Source organism: Anneissia japonica, unplaced genomic scaffold (genome assembly GCF_011630105.1).
Source record: "Anneissia japonica isolate Jap-2015-1 unplaced genomic scaffold, ASM1163010v1 scaffold287833_len2544123_cov190, whole genome shotgun sequence".
NCBI classification, from domain to species: domain Eukaryota; kingdom Metazoa; phylum Echinodermata; class Crinoidea; order Comatulida; family Comatulidae; genus Anneissia; species Anneissia japonica.
Genome location: NW_022757233.1, coordinates 489,333 through 505,728, shown reverse-complemented (window position 1 = coordinate 505,728; position 16,396 = coordinate 489,333). Strand labels below are relative to the sequence as shown.

Sequence of the window (16,396 nt, the reverse complement as noted above, 5' to 3'; positions counted from 1 at the left end):
GAGCGCCCCTTTAACTAACCAGGAAGAAAATAATTATCGCAGTGAATATTTGGACAAATTGAATTACTAAAATTTAACAAAGTTATTATTTTGTAACATTATACCTAATTTGAGTACATATATTAAAAAGATATTAATATAAATTATTAACACCCCTCTGTAAATAGTCTACGCTTCATAACTATACCAATCAATGAAGCCAAAAAAATATGACGTAATCTGTTTACTACCTTTTGTGGGCGTATGATGTCATGCCGACAGGCAAATCTTCGATCTTCTGTTCAAACCCCCTTCTGTATTTTTGTTCTATTTTACAGAATATCTCTGTACTTAATTGATCTTAACTTCTACTTTCAAAATTCATAGAATGTTATTGTCTCTAAAGAAAAAATCGTTTTGTATGAAGGTCACTTTTCAAGTAGATAAATATATCGCATTAACATAACAATTAGAAAGGGAAATACACAATGAATTTAATAATATAGCAACCAACGTTCGTCATATGACATTACAGAGCACGTGTTTATATTTTCCAGGGTACCGCCCATACAGTCCACGACCATTTAGTAAATAGGTAAAGCAAAGTACAGTATTACCATAGTATTTAGTACTGTATTAATAAAAAAAAGATTCCTGATGATGACATAATTAATGTCAAAATATTGAATCCCAACACGATGGCGTGTATTTCAATACTTGGAGTATGTATATACTTTCATATTAATAAAAGGTAATTATATTTTCAGGTAATGTATTATTATTAGAAATTATACACTACAGAGTAGCAACAAAACTGTGATATACATAATATTGAAAATATTGATGAATTTTAGTTTTGTAGTGCAAATTCAGAATTTGTTATATAAACCTGAATGAAATATTTAAAATATTTTAGTGTATAAGAGTACAATACTTTATTTTATTGTATGGAGAACAATTATCTTGTATAATAAATAATATTTTTAGTAAAAGAGCCAAATAATACTTAAATATACCACACAAAATGACAATATAATACAATGTAACCGTCTTTATTGCTGTATGTAGTAACCAAATGATTAATAATATAGTAATAATTATAAAAATAATTTGTTTTGTTTATTATTTTTTACCAGGCACAAATTAAACAACAAATTAGGAGAATAATAAGCTTAAATCATAGTGCACATGAGCTATTTGTGTACACTGATGGGCCTTAGTTTATAGTCCTTATTCAAGAGTTGTTCCACCACCCTACGGTGCCCCTTTCATTAGCTGCTTGGTGGGCCATTCAACATTCATTAGGTGCCTTTCCAACCACATGTTGTACGTGATTTTAAAGATGAGCGAAAGGCAAAAGTCTTCCAATAATAATAACTGTTGAAATGCAATGACAAAGTAGCTTTTACTGTGCATATCAAATATCATATTCTGTTAATTTTTCTAGTAATCGGATACTGTACTGTGATACACCGTCACTCTTTTGAAGAAATATATAAAGGCAATCAATACTAGTAGTAATAGTTACTCTTTTATTGGATCATTTGTTTTTAACCAAACTACAGTAATAAATTGGTTTTTATTTGCAATAATATAACACAACACAAAAACATAATATACATGATACATTAAAAGCAACAAAAAGGAAAAAGTATACATTATGTTGTTACCTATCATTACTTTCTAAAAAATACATTTCATTTTCTTACTTCCCTTCTTATCTTCTCTTATTTAAATGTACAAAGACTAAAACTTTAAATTAACATTTTTGTAAATATTATTTTTTTAAATGTAAACTAAATTGTTGTTTAACACCAAAACAGGACTTGATGAAGCAATTGTTTTTTTAAGGGGGTGGGGGTGGTGTAGAGAAATAAAAACAGAAATCTTTATAAATTACTTCCACTAAGGGAGTTAAAATACTAAAAATTACCATTATTTTATAGTTTAGCTTTCTAAATTTTCGCACCACCCAGTTTTGCATTCCCTATTTTTGAACCCTCCCCCCAAGATGAAACCAGCCTACGTCCCTGTTAAACAGGGGATATTGATAAATTGGTTAGTCTCTGTGCATTATAAACCTTTAGTAATTAATTATATAAGCTTTTGGTATGCCATGTGACATATGCTACAATTCTCATTTGATGGTATTTGGTTCTGAGCAGAACCATTTGAATTGTAATGTCCCAATTGGCTAGCATACAATACACTTTTGTCCCAAAATATTTAAAGGGTTTATACAGATTCTGATTTTATGTCTGTGGGAGCTTTAACCAAGGGATCTTACATTAATATGGCAGGCAGGTTACAATCTACAGAAATTCTATGTTTTACAATGAATGTGTACTGAATTTATTATTAAAAAGCTGCATGTGAAACCCAAGGGTTTTTAAGAGAATCCCATGGGTAAAAATGTGGAAATCCACATTTGACAGAGGTGGTCGAGTCTGGTTCAGGAAAACAGTGAGGAAATGGCACATCTTTGTTGTATTATATGTAACATTTCACTAATTCACATAGTTATCTAAAGTTTCAAACCTTCCTTCAAGGTCGGTCAATAAAAGTACTTAACCTCATATTATGTGACATCTTTTGAAATAAATTTGTACATATCAACATAGTAATTCTATTATAAAGAAATACTGTACATCATAATTTGTATTTGCTATATAGAATGTTTATGAAGTTATTAAAGCAACATTTAGTGCTTTACCACTTAAATTTACATATCTATACACTTCAGGGATTCTTCTATAAACCACTGGATTACATTAATATAAATCAGACACTGAACTGCAATCCAATTGGTTGCAACTTGATATTCCCCCGGCAACCATAAAAATGTCATCAGGAAACACAACATGAGGTCACATCAAGATGCATCAGATGTATCAATTTCTACTTGATGTGTACACCAGCTAGGTTATCATTGGATAATGCTAAGCTCCTCTTGGTCTCGCTTTGCACTGAGCGCTCCCCTTAGTTGCCCTAAAAACATTTGGAACTCCTTTCTGGCACCTTCTGCATTCTCCTCTAAGTTCACATTCACATGAGTAAGCTTTGAAACTGCTGGTGCTGAAAAAATTTGAAAAATAAAAAATTACATTTCACAGCCACAGTACTTCCTAATCGATGTCATTGTGATGATATTTTTTTGGTTAATTTTTATATCTTAATTTAATTCTTTTAATTGACCTCTTAAGTTTGAAATATATTTTTATATGTATTTGTAAATCAATTTAAATTGTTGTTTAATTGTAAATATGTCAATTTGAATTGATAATTTTTTTTCTAATTTTTACTTAAATAATTTAATGAATAAAATAACAAATACAATAGTTATAACAATGGTATTTTAGTTTAATTTTAATTCAATTGAATGAATAAGTTTTCTACTTATTTTTATCCTTTTTCATTCTATTGTAACTTTTTAATGTATATTTGTTTTGTCTTCTTTCAATTACTGTATTTTTTATGGTACTGTATAATTCAATCTCTGTTTACTTTGATTGTAAAGACATTTTGAATTTGAATTTTACCCTTGTGTAAGGCCCAATAAAAAAAAATTAAAGATTAGTTTATCTCACCTGCATGCATGTCTTTCATGGTATTAAAAAAAAAAAAAAAAAAAAAAATGTGGAATATTTTTTTTCGACTTTTTAGATATTGTTTGTGTTATCTCACTCATGTTTTACTTTGAATATCAATGCACCTGCAAACACCCCAAGGATGAAATCATATTTGGCTTTAGCAAAATAAAAAATAAAAAGCCCCCCTCTCTCTTAACTTTTCCAGCCTAGATAGGGTAATAAACTAATATTTTTTTTATTGGGCCTAATACTGACAGTGATTCAAAACCAATAGTGCTGTTTTCTTACAACAGCAAAAACAGAGATGTGACCTTGTTATACAAACATGTGGATGATTTGTTAACTCAATTAATTGACTGTAATTGTTTAATGTATAATATCCTTAAACATAACCACAAATGACAAAATAGGCGCCGCAGCACATTTTTATACTTGGAAACCTTCTTAATTTGGTGCTTACACTCAAGAGAGGCGCTTATTCGATAGTGGCGCTTAGTACAAATTGTTGCAATGTTAGTAATTAGTATTTCTCTACTAATTATATATACATTTTTTTCAGATTCTATAAAATAAAACATTTTAAAATTAATGTTTAAAAGTAATGAACATAATAAAGGTTAAAAAGCTTAGAAGTAAAAGGTTAGAGTAACAGAAATTTTGTGATCAAAAACAAAATGTCGCATGAATGATTAGTTTTATGTACAAAACAAGTAGATAATCAGTGAGATGTAATAATAATAATAATAATAATGAAAACTTTTAAAGCGCCGGTATTCGTTTAAAGAAAAAGTCAAAAATATGACAGACAAAAGAACAATGAAGTTTAAGAACCAGAAACAATTAAATTACATGAGCCGTACTTGGGTCAGCGTCACTCTCTCTATGTAGCCATGTATTCACAGATACTCTACACAAGGTGGTATGCTGAGCTCCAATAGTTTCCACCTTTGGCCTGTGCCTCAGGCTCCGCTATCGTGCACCACTGAGGCAGCGACGCTGACCCAAGTAAGTTGAGTAAATGAAGGTTTCTTACATAATTGTGTTTTGCGTCTTTCACTGGTTGACGGTTTACAGTTATTGATGACCAGACACTGAGACTCCTTTAAACCTTGCTGAGCCACAAACGTTGTAAACCTACAGGGGAGCAAAGAAATTATATACTATTATTAAAAAAATTCTCATAACACATGCACTGAACCAATAACCAGATACACTTGAGGCAGAGATTGTTGTTGTTAACAAATGCATCTCAATAAATGTATTGTAATGTAATGTATATAGATTTGCTATGGCGCATAAACAAAGTCTCAATGCGCTGTTTAGTGAAACAGAATTAAAAAGTTAGTCAATATAATGCTACTAGTGTTTAATTTTACATAGTTATACCTGACTAATACAGCTCCACCTACTATTATAGAATGACAAATTAATTTCAATGTATCTTCCTATTGTACTAACAAAATTAGGAAGTAGACTTTGCTTTAGTAATGCAGGAAACTGTGGTTTTTCACAGGATTTGAACCCAGGAGCTGACACATTAGAGGCAAGCTCCCGCCTAGCACAGGTAGCCTTGAAGTTGAAATATATACTCACCACATTTCTAAGTCCGTAGCATGATTAGGTTGATCATGATTGTACACAAGAAGTACACCATTCACATTTGTCATAATTGAAGGCCAACATTCATCAAACCTAAGCACAACAGTAAGAACAATAGTTTTACTTAATGTTAATTCTATAGTAATTTAATAAAAGTATACCTGCCAACTATGTTGGTGTCTAATCCATAAGACAACAAACAAGATATAAACATTTTTATATAGCGCCCTCTATGTAACAATCAATTGTAGTGGAACTGCTATGGATTACAGTTGGTCAGTACAGCTATGTTAATTACAGAAATTGATATGGCTTCTCATCATCAGTATCCTGCAGGTTTTTTTAAGGACAAATTCACTTCATTTTTATGAATTTTAGTGTATAACTAGCCTATATATTTTACCTTTTATGATGCGTGAGATAATACAATGCAGGCGCAAGATGTAAAAAGTGGATGATCATGCATGAGACTCGCGTCTCACATTAATATGCGCGAGGGTTAGCAGGTGTATAACAGTGGGGCAGCTTATCCTAATAAGTAAACTACAATTTGTTTAAGCTGCACTGAGGAGTCTTTTGTACTGTTTCCGGTAAAACAAACAAGTGACAATTAGGAATAAATTATGTTTAATATCACTATTATACTAAGTAACATAAAAACACTGTAACTTTAAATCCATTATCTACTAAAAAAAAGCCACACAATTTAAAACCCCTTACTTTGTATCACCACTGCAATCCCACAATTCCACATCAAGTGTTGAAGACTGGCCATCGCTCTCAAGACTTGCACTTTCAAACTCCAAAATTCTGGATGAAAAGTAACCAACATTTAAAGGAATAATTTTACTAAAAATGTGTTAAAACACTTCCAACAAAACTTGGGAAATGATCTGTTTTACTAGTTATCCTGTCGGCTCTGGTGTAAAATAATGATGGGGCTTTGTATAAAAGGCTTTTTCCTTATAATTTTATAAATGTAATTTTTAATATAAATAACTTTTGAGTTGATATTTGGAATAGTCTTGAATTTTTATAGATAATTTATTACTTTTTGTATTCATTCTTTTTTGTTGTCTTCATAGGATGAATATAACTTAATAAAATAGTATTTTAATAATATGTTAGGCCTCTATGTAAATTATTTGATTCAAAAGGTGAATTAAATGAAAGTGTAATACAATCTGGTTCTTTTGTAACATGTACTGGTAATTTATTATATAATTACTTAACTACATACAGGTATATCATTATTAATATTTATGTAGAAGTTTACATTATCATTCCATAGACTTACCGAACACCCTGAGTTGGACGGTACTCGGATCCTGCAAGATCAGTTGCTTCTGCCACAAAATTTGACAGCACAGTTTTACCACTCTGTTGAAATTGAATTATTAACACAAAAAAAAATGTATCCAGAGAGTAGTACTAATCTCGGAAAAAAGGTTTCATATAATTAATAATATAAAAAATAATAATTAATACGTTGTCACTGCTGCCTCATCAGATCATCATAATACTGTTTTGAATCTCATCCAGGTTTTATACCACCAATACAAAGGTTAGTTAGTTAGAATTTGATCCAACTCGGCCACAAGTCAACTCGGCCACAGTCAACTCAGCCACAAGTCAACTCGGCCACAAGTCAACTCGGCCACAAAAAGTTTGGCTACAGTCAACTCGGCCACAAGTTAACTCGGCCACAAATCAACTCGGCCACAAGTCAACTCGGCCACAAGTCAACTCGGCCACAAGTCATTTACTGTATTAATACTACTGCACTTTGAAGGAGTATTTCATCAATAAAATACTGTACTAATTCTTTAAGTACTATTACTATACTTATTGTTATAATTATTGCTGTTATTATTGTTATTATTATTGTTGTTTTTATTACCGTTAGTTTTAATATTAATTATTAGTCTTAGCATTAACATTATGTAATATTTAAATTTTTGCTGATAAATAATAAATAATTCTCGATTTTTTATTTATATATTATTATTATTATTGTTATTATTATTATTATTATATATTAGTCTTAGTATTATTATTTTAATAATAGTAATTTATAAAATATTGTTATTGGTGTTTTATTGGTATTTTTCTCATATTATTATTATTATTATTATTATTATTAATATTATTGTTGTTGTTGTCACCTTTATTATCGATATTATTACTACTAAGTAGGCCTAGTCTTATAAGTATCATCATTATTATTATTACTAATTAGTATTAATATTATTATAAAAATAAACATCTTTAATTTATTATTGCTGTTATTGCTATTATCACCTTCAACATCATTATTATCACTAATTAGTATTATCAAAATAAATATTTAAATATTGCTATTAATACCATATTAGTATTATTACTATTGAGTATTAAAATAAATATTACTACAGTATTAATATTGTTGTTGTTATCACCTTTATTATCGTTATTATGACTAATTAGTATTATTAAAGTAAATATTTGAAAAGGAAGTGTCACCGACATATCACCGGTGATTCACGTCATCGGATGTATCCTTGTCACTGACGGGTTTCAAACATAGCCCCCAAAATGGTCGAACAAATATGAAGGACTGAAGTGAAATGTCTATCACTCAACAATACCAATTGTTCCTATTGTGGATAATTGAAGGCCTACTAGATGCTATGCACCCCACCTAATTTTAACGTAGGCCTATTTCTTGGGCGTGGTTCTAAAGAAAATAGTATCGAAATGCACAGCATCGTGCATTCATTTGGTTTTAGTAGGATTCAAAATAAATTTTTAACATTTAAAAAATCATAATGTGGTTTTTCTATTTCAATTGTTTATGATTAGGTCTAAAGTATGTACTCATGTTTTATGTCAGTGTTTTAACACGAAAAAAAATTAAACATTAATATACCGGTAGGCCCCTATGTGTTTTTCTTAATTATTAAGATTGCTTAAATTGTTAATGTTACATTATTGTCAGATTTTATTCCATTCTGTAAGTGGCGGGTTTTCTCTGTTGAATAAGAGTACAGTGTTAAGAAACGAATACAACGATCTCACGGCGATGATCAGAATTTTACTAAAATATACTGTGTACTTCATTTCAATCATATTGAAAAAAAATGATGCAAAAACTGAGTAATATTTACATTTCATTTTAATTATAAATAACTTGTGGCCGAGTTGGACTGTGGCCGAGTTGACCTGCTTCCAGTTAGTTACTGTAGGCCTAGGTAGGTACGTAGGTCTGGTGTCACGCTGGTGAACCATAGCCTAGAATAGCTAGGCTAGCCGGTGTTCGCCTAGGCTAGGCCCTAGCCTAGCCGACCTATCGCCGTAGCTCTCGTCATGATTTAGAATGAAAACAAATCACAATATCTATTTAAAAACGTCACATTATGACGGTTGTAAAAATTTAATAGCTAATATACACATACATATATACATTATAACATATATACATACTTATATATATGTATATATGTATGTATTTATAAAAAATATATATGTATATATATAAGTATGTATATATGTTATAATGCATACAAACACATACATACATATATATACACATACACACATACATACATGTGAACACACACACACATATACGTACACACAATATATGCACACACACAAACATACATATACACTCATATAGACACATATATACATACAATATAAATCATCAAAGGTACATATACAGTGTTTAAATAAGGACATGATGGAACATCGTAGGCTACGCTGTAGCTTTTCAACGAATATGCATGTGTATATGTTTCAATATCATATATACATACATATACACATATATATAAAATAAAATATTTAAATAAAGTTTAAGATTGGTACATTTCTAAATAATATTTGAACACATTTTATAAGAGGCTGAAATTGCTTAAAAGGTAAGAACAAAAACCGTATGTGCAGTAAGTGTGACTATGTAATAACCTCTATGATACAGTACAAACAATAATATTGCTGCACAATAATACTTTTCTATCTTGAAAAGTGTATAAAAAATAATAAGAAAATTTTGGCAAGAAAAAAAGAACACAGAGTCTGGGCAATATTTTACTGGTTTTCATTTATTCAAAAAGTGGCGCCAAAAAGGGTACTATCCCAATAATATGGTTGGGTAATTTTACAGCAAAAAATGGTATACCATGGCAAGGATGACAGCATGAGGTAGTAATTCAGGGGTAAGAGCCGGAATAAAACACTTGTTGGGTGGGGGAGGGGATGGAAATGTGGATACTTCCCAACCTACTTACCAGGAAAATTCCTTGCCATAAAAATTCAAAACCCTGGAAAAAAATTACTTGCCCCTGATAGGAAATTTTCAACCCTTAGTTGGAAATTACTCACTGTTGATTTTTTACATTTCAGATGAAAGCCAGAAGTCTTCAAAGAAATTGCATTTGAATGAAAACCTTACAGTATCTACAAAAGTCCCACAGCTTCAAAGCAGAAAGCTGCAGGAATCACCAATACTCAAACCAAGTGTTCAAAATGACGCATTTATTGAACAGAAAGGAATGCAAACACATAGGTTTCCATATGAGAAAGTGAAGGCTGGCGATACACAGTTAGGGTATTACAAAACATTTTTATTTTATTTGTTCTTTAAACTTTTGTTTTTTATTTTATTATAGAGGGCAGTAGTCAAATAATTTGCAAACTGTAGTTTCAACTTTTTATTGTGTTCAAAGGAAAGCAATGACACTTGTGAAGTCAAAGCAGCAAAGAGATAAGAAAGGAAAAGTGCTTTTAGAAGGGAAAAGATTGATCACAGATGCCATTCTAGCAGGAGCAGTCATAGAGACCATCTACTTCTGCCGACATGAAGCCTTAGAAGATGTACCGGTGGATTCTTTGGATGCAAAGTTTGTCAAAGTTCCTCAGAAAGATGTGAGCATGTGGTCAGATGTGGCTTCTCCACAAGGAATTCTAGGTTGGAAACTAGTATTCAAGACTTATGCCAATCAAGTTAGGAGTCTTCTCTATTGATGAATTCCCCCTCAAATAAATTCTTGGCCATTTGACTTTCCAAAAGACAGTTAAAATTAATTATATTTTACAATCATACAGTAATACGTTTATGGTTACTTTTAACAAAAAAATGTGGGCTATATAAACTTTTTTTGTGCTATTCATTAAAATAAAATTTGGAGTGGTGCTTCTTAAAGGGGAGAAAAAAATGTTGTGTTACTAATAAGCCCAAATTGTTTTCATAATATTAATACTTGTGATTGTTAGTCTTATGTTTATACATTTTTTTCTGTTTAAAAGCTGTCTGTAAAAAACCAGATACAGAAAAACTTTGTTTGCTGCAAGATGAGATGCATTTACCAGTGACCCTGATCTGTGATAATATACGAGAACCTGGAAACTTAGGGGCACTACTGAGGTCTGCTGCTGCTGTTAACTGCCGCAATGTTCTTGTCACGAAAGGTTTGTGGTATAATACAATGGATTTCTACAAAATAGTAATGTACAACTTAATAGCAAGCTAAATATTATGTTGAATAAATTTATCAGCTTATAAGAAAGGTTTAATCAAGAGAAAAATATTTTCTTGTTTTGATTTTCAATTCATAGTTAATAACTAAATAAGCTATAAACTTACTTTTTAGCTGACATTGTATAAATTATCAGCCAGCACTCCAGTAGCATATCTACAGGTAGCCCCAGTCACCCTAACCCTCACTGGGAATTTTCAAAGAAAAAAAAAGTAGGCTCAAGCAGGTAAAAATCACCTTTCTTGCCAGCTAGCACCACTTAATCATCAAGCTTTCTCACTCCACTGTCATGCCCCTATCAGACCCCCCACCCCCAATTTTAATACTCATAGATACGCCACTGTGGGGTCCGGCCAACTATATTTTACTGCTTTATTTTCATTCAGGTTGTGTTGATACCTGGGAACCAAAGGTCCTCCGTGCTGGTTGTGGTGCACACTTTCGAATTTCAATCCAATCAAACATCAGCTGGAAAGAAATGCACTTGTACTTGGACAGTTACAAAATAGCGCAAGTGCACGTAGCAGATGGGAATTTCACGGAGAGAGAACAAAGGGACTATGAATCGTATATACAGAGAAAAGGCCCAGTGGTTTTAGAAAAAAAATCGGATAAAATTTTGATGCAGAATTTAGCTGCTGTTTTACCAATAATTGCTGTTGAAGCATATTTTCAATTAGACTGGACAAATCCCTGTGCTCTTGTTATAGGAGGTGAAAGCCATGGCTTAAGTCTTGAAGCCGTTGAACTTTGTGAAAAAAGTGATGGAAGTAAAGTCTTCATTCCAATGTCAAATGGAATGAATAGTTTAAACTCTGCACATGCAGCAAGTATTATACTATACGAGGCTAGGAGGCAACTAATAGAGAAATCACCAAGGTAGAAATTTTCTTGTACAGGTACAGGTCTCCTGTGTAGTCTCCCGGAAATTGGTATCATCCTCTGTACTCCCACAAGCATGCACAAATCTTCCTGTAACTTGGCCATCTCCACAAATCCATGATGTTTGCATATTTTTACTACTGTATTATAAATTCTCAGATGGCTCCGGTGCCACCAAAATATTAGATGTGTTACGGAAAATCATTAAACCAGATTTCCCAACAGCAGCTTCTCTGAATTTAGAAACCCTTACTTCCAACCAGTGGTGGCTCCAGAAATTCGCAGACAGTGGGTCCGAACCAATTGGCCGAATAGAGCCTCAGTTGGGATCCCGTAATAACAAATATCTGGTAGGGTTTACAGGTAGAGCTTTTATGGCTTATTATGTCCCAAATTGTGCTGTTAGACCACAATATTTGGGATAGACAATTTTTAATTTTTGATCCCTGCTCCCCCGCTGACATTACCCTATAGGCTCACACTTTTATCAAAGTAATACAAGTATAGTATATGTGGATGATAGTCAACATCATAACAGAAATCCTCCATATGCAAGACAATGATTCAAAAATAGCATAACGTTTTATTAGCTTAATAAATATTCAAAACAACTGAACAAAGCTGCCCTTTGTATATTACTTGTGTGAATTCTATACATTGTCTCTGCCACATACAGTTTAGTGTAGTATAGCACAGTGCTTAACAACAAACTTCAAACGATTAAAAAGCATGTTTTTTTCATGAACAGACACAAATAATATACAAGTTAATGGTAAAAAAAGTAGTTTTTTTTAAGAACAGACAAAGAATATACAAGTTAATGGTACAATAAAGTTGTACATGTTACGACTTATAAAATATAAGAACTAAATATTACAAAAGAGAAATTTATGTTAATGGAAATGTGATTTGATTATAAAGCTCTTTATGAGGTATTATGCACTGTTCATTAAATCTTTATATATATATATTGAGAGCATATAATGCTAGTATTTATAGTATTAGGCCTGGTTTCCTTAAGATCGCTACACTGTTACTGCTACAGTGTTTTCAGTGCAATCGTACTGCGTAGCAGTCCCTGACGCACTTGGAAAGGTTCCTCAATTCGACCGACAAAGAATCACTTTATGCTGTCGGCAATACATGTAGCGATTGTAAGGTAAGAAAAATATATTTTTAATTAGTATATATCTTGAATATATATAATTATATGAAATATCAGGGAAAATATTTACATTAAACAAGGCTGACTATGCAATACTGTAATTCAAGTACATTTTAGGAAAAAATTACTTCAAGGAATGTTATCAATTCAAAATTGACAGTAATGAATTTTAATGAGATACTTTTTGCTTGCCAGAATATACGAACTCAGACTTGCATAATTAATGGTGTTAGCCTGAGATAATGTAGATTAATAATTGATTTAAAAAAAATGAAAATAGTACAAATTTTCTTATATAAAATTTATTACCTATGCTATGAATTTAATGGTACATTACTCTATAAAGTATAAGGCATAAAATATTAGAAATTGGTGCAGGACTCTATAGCTACCTGGGTTCTCACCTATTACTTTTTACTAAATGGTACTTTTATTTCATTTAAGAAGAAAGCTTAGATTTCTTACTGACGCAACTCTATAAAGTATAAGGCATAAAATATTAGAAATTGGTGCAGTACTCTATAGCTACCTGGGTTCTCACCTATTACTATTATATGCACGCTACCATCCCCTTAAAGTGTATTTCATAGTACTTAATGTAAAATGTATTGGTAAAATAAAAATTAAAGATAGCTTTATGGTTTATATGGAAGACATTCTGAAAATAGAATATTCTTGTTTTTGTTCATCAGCATAAAATGTTCCATATTTTTAAAAGCATAATTATGCTTCAAAAATTTGAATTTTGTAGACTGGGCAAGACTTTTTTTATACCTTGTTTGGCGAACCCGCCGACTGCAAATATATTGATGATTTCAAATAAAAATAAAATTTTACTTTTGGCCAATTAGCGCCCTACATGAAGAAAAAAAAAAATTTATCTATACATACATTCAGTGCACACTTTTTTCCCCCTCAATACAACTGCTTTTTTGGGTTAAAAATTTGTGTGCAAAGGTTGTCTGAAGGCATTTTAAAAATACAATTTTCACCGTTGGAGGCACAACAATTTTTTCCAAATTTATATGTACTCCCCTCCCCCTCCCTGGTTTTTAAAGCACCTTAGTTTGTTCAATATATAGTATGCATGATTTGGTATCAATTACCGTTAGCATTATTCCCAGTCTCCCATTGAAGCCAGAGCTATGGCATCCGCTTCTCCGTATGGCATATACTCAAAAGACCACATCTTAGGAGTGAAGACCACTAGAAAAGGAGACAAAAAAAACCCATCACAATTAACAAAATGTTCAATTTGAATTCGCACACCAACCATAACTGCTGTGAAGACAAAAATTTATTCAATAAACCCATTTAGAACTTTACTTCATCATTAACTGTTAGTCATCACCTGTTTCAAAATACTGTATGCATTCATTTAATTTCAGCTCTAGTGTGGACAAAATAAGTTTAATATATCGCTAGTAATTATATATTTGTATTGGATCATAAAATTTTCGTCTGATAGCTTGAAGCAGCTGTTTTGCGTCTTTGTGTCGTAGTCATGTATGCAGTAAGTTCTAAAGTGCTGCTTCGGCCTCGGGCCGAAGATGAGTAGACGCACAGGATGACAAGCTCAAAAACAATGATGTCATCAACTGTACTGTCTGTTTTTTAAGTAACTAAATTAAATATTTGAATATATTTTTTAGTTATTGTTCAATTTACAGATGCATAAATACTTTTTTTTTTAAATTCAAATTTTAGCCATAAAATAAATACAGTCAAGTCAAAACAGGTACAAAACACATATGCAAAGTGTTCACATATCTTTGCATAGATCCTGAAAATTAGCTACAGGACAATTCTGTACTATAATATAGGAATTTTCAGTTAAACTGTGTTTTAATCTGTGTCTTTTGAAGTTGACAGTTCATTTGACCCTTCTTTAAAATGAGTAATTCAATATTTTAATCAGTGGCAGCACCAGCAGTGATCTAGGAAGTGGCGGATCCACTAATTCAAAATGGAGGGGCTAAGTTAAGAAAATGTTATGATTATGGCATCTCTTGATGCCCAGAAATAGCACTCCCAGACTTAAATTTATTATAATTTCCTTTTTTTCTCTATTTTTTTTAATTCGGCACTGCCAGGAGAAATAGGATCCCGATTGTAAAAAAAGTCAATTATTTTGTAGGAGACCACTGCAGTTTTTACTTAATGCTTTAACTTTAAAAGTGCATTTTTTTTATAACAGCTGCAACCATGGTGGGACAGAGGTGGTGGACCACCATCAAGGACACTTGGACTTTCCTTGGGAGAGGGGCCGTGGACCGCCTATAGGGGACCATGGACACCCACCACTGTTGGGGAATTTCAGGTAACACTGATGGCTTTAATTGGCTACTTCAGGATTTTCTGATTTATAAAGACAGCATTAAAGAACTAATAAATAATAATAACTCACAAATTTCTCCAGGATTGAGTTCAAAACTGAATTGTTGACATGTTTCATTGCATGGTGCTAATGGCGTCAATGAGATAGCATATTGTCCTTTGATCTGTGCCATCCACTGCATTTTATTATTCCTCTTGAATTCCTGATGCAAACAATTTAGAAACAAAAGAAACAGAATCAATTGTTTCATTGCCAACTACTTTATCACTAAAACAACTTATTGAATGAATCAGCTTTCCTGAGGGAAACAGAGGTGAAAACAAATTGTATTTAATTTCACCGCCCATTCATATCTGGATGAGAAACTATTGTAACGAGAAACATATGATAGATAGAAAGCAAATTTGCAATCTTATCTTCATGACACAATGGATTCACCATGTTTTCTTTAACTGGTTCTTTCACTAACTGTACTTAAACCATTATAAAGTGTGCCTGTAAATTTAAATGATGATGAAAGCCCTATAGCCAGTAACGGTATTGAGACTACATTATTTTCAACAGGCATGAATTATGGTTAAATTAAACGTGAACCGCCCAAAAATTTTGACAAGTCATGAGACAATCTTTATAATTATGTATTCATGAGTTGTCAGGGATCCAGAAGGCGAATTCTACAACATTTTTTATTTTCTAGCACCAGAATCATTGATGGCATACTACATTGTTTATTCATTAACTTGATGACAAGTTAATGAATAAACTGCTTTACAACCACTTTACTACTGAAAGTACTTTCAAGGTATTAAACAAACATGTTTAAAATACATTTTACTACCAAATGCAGGGGTCCCAAGTTAGGCGAGCAGATTATGGTCAAAAAGTCCTCTAAAAATCGTCGATGTGGCAATGGAAGTACTACCGGCTAATTTTGATATTTTCTGAAAATATAGGTCTTGAGAAGTTCAGAACTCAAAATTACCCAAAATCCCTTTGGGGGAACACCTCCAAATTACGCATTCAAAATGGCCGCCATTTTTCTGCTTTAAATTATCTGTCTCTTATACACATCTAGATGTGTATAAGAGACAGCTCTTGATGCCCAGAAATAGCACTCCCAGACTTAAATTTATTATAATTTCCTTTTTTTCTCTATTTTTTTTAATTCGGCACTGCCAGGAGAAATAGGATCCCGATTGTAAAAAAAGTCAATTATTTTGTAGGAGACCACTGCAGTTTTTACTTAATGCTTTAACTTTAAAAGTGCATTTTTTTATAACAGCTGCAACCATGGTGGGACAGAGGTGGTGGACCACCATCAAGG

General features: G+C 31.9%; 3 protein-coding genes across 3 annotated transcripts in view; 1 reads left to right on the top strand and 2 right to left on the bottom strand.

The window, feature by feature from the left end:
• Nucleotides 1–1,015: 1,015 nt before the first annotated feature.
• On the bottom strand, nt 1,016–7,676 carry LOC117124602 (intraflagellar transport protein 22 homolog). The gene is made up of 6 exons (XM_033270897.1): nt 7,671–7,676; nt 6,466–6,599; nt 5,889–5,978; nt 5,163–5,261; nt 4,603–4,703; nt 1,016–3,054 (listed from the first exon to the last, which is right to left on the bottom strand). The coding sequence occupies exons 1-6, from the start codon at nt 7,674–7,676 to the stop codon at nt 2,906–2,908; spliced, it is 579 nt and encodes a 192-aa protein (XP_033126788.1). The 3' UTR covers nt 1,016–2,905.
• A 1,800-nt stretch (nt 7,677–9,476) lies between these two features.
• LOC117124542 (rRNA methyltransferase 3, mitochondrial-like) lies at nt 9,477–12,181 on the top strand. Its single transcript, XM_033270800.1, has 4 exons — nt 9,477–9,759; nt 9,878–10,119; nt 10,458–10,619; nt 11,074–12,181. The coding sequence occupies exons 1-4, from the start codon at nt 9,704–9,706 to the stop codon at nt 11,568–11,570; spliced, it is 957 nt and encodes a 318-aa protein (XP_033126691.1). The 5' UTR covers nt 9,477–9,703; the 3' UTR covers nt 11,571–12,181.
• Nucleotides 12,133–16,396, bottom strand: part of LOC117124541 — a 16,963-nt gene continuing 12,699 nt past the window's right edge. Inside the window, exons 6-7 of the mRNA XM_033270799.1 lie at nt 15,142–15,274; nt 12,133–13,940 (exon numbers count right to left, since the gene is read on the bottom strand). Coding sequence (XP_033126690.1) covers nt 13,849–13,940; nt 15,142–15,274 — 225 coding nt within the window. The 3' untranslated portion in view covers nt 12,133–13,848. The remainder of the gene's footprint in view (nt 13,941–15,141; nt 15,275–16,396) is intronic.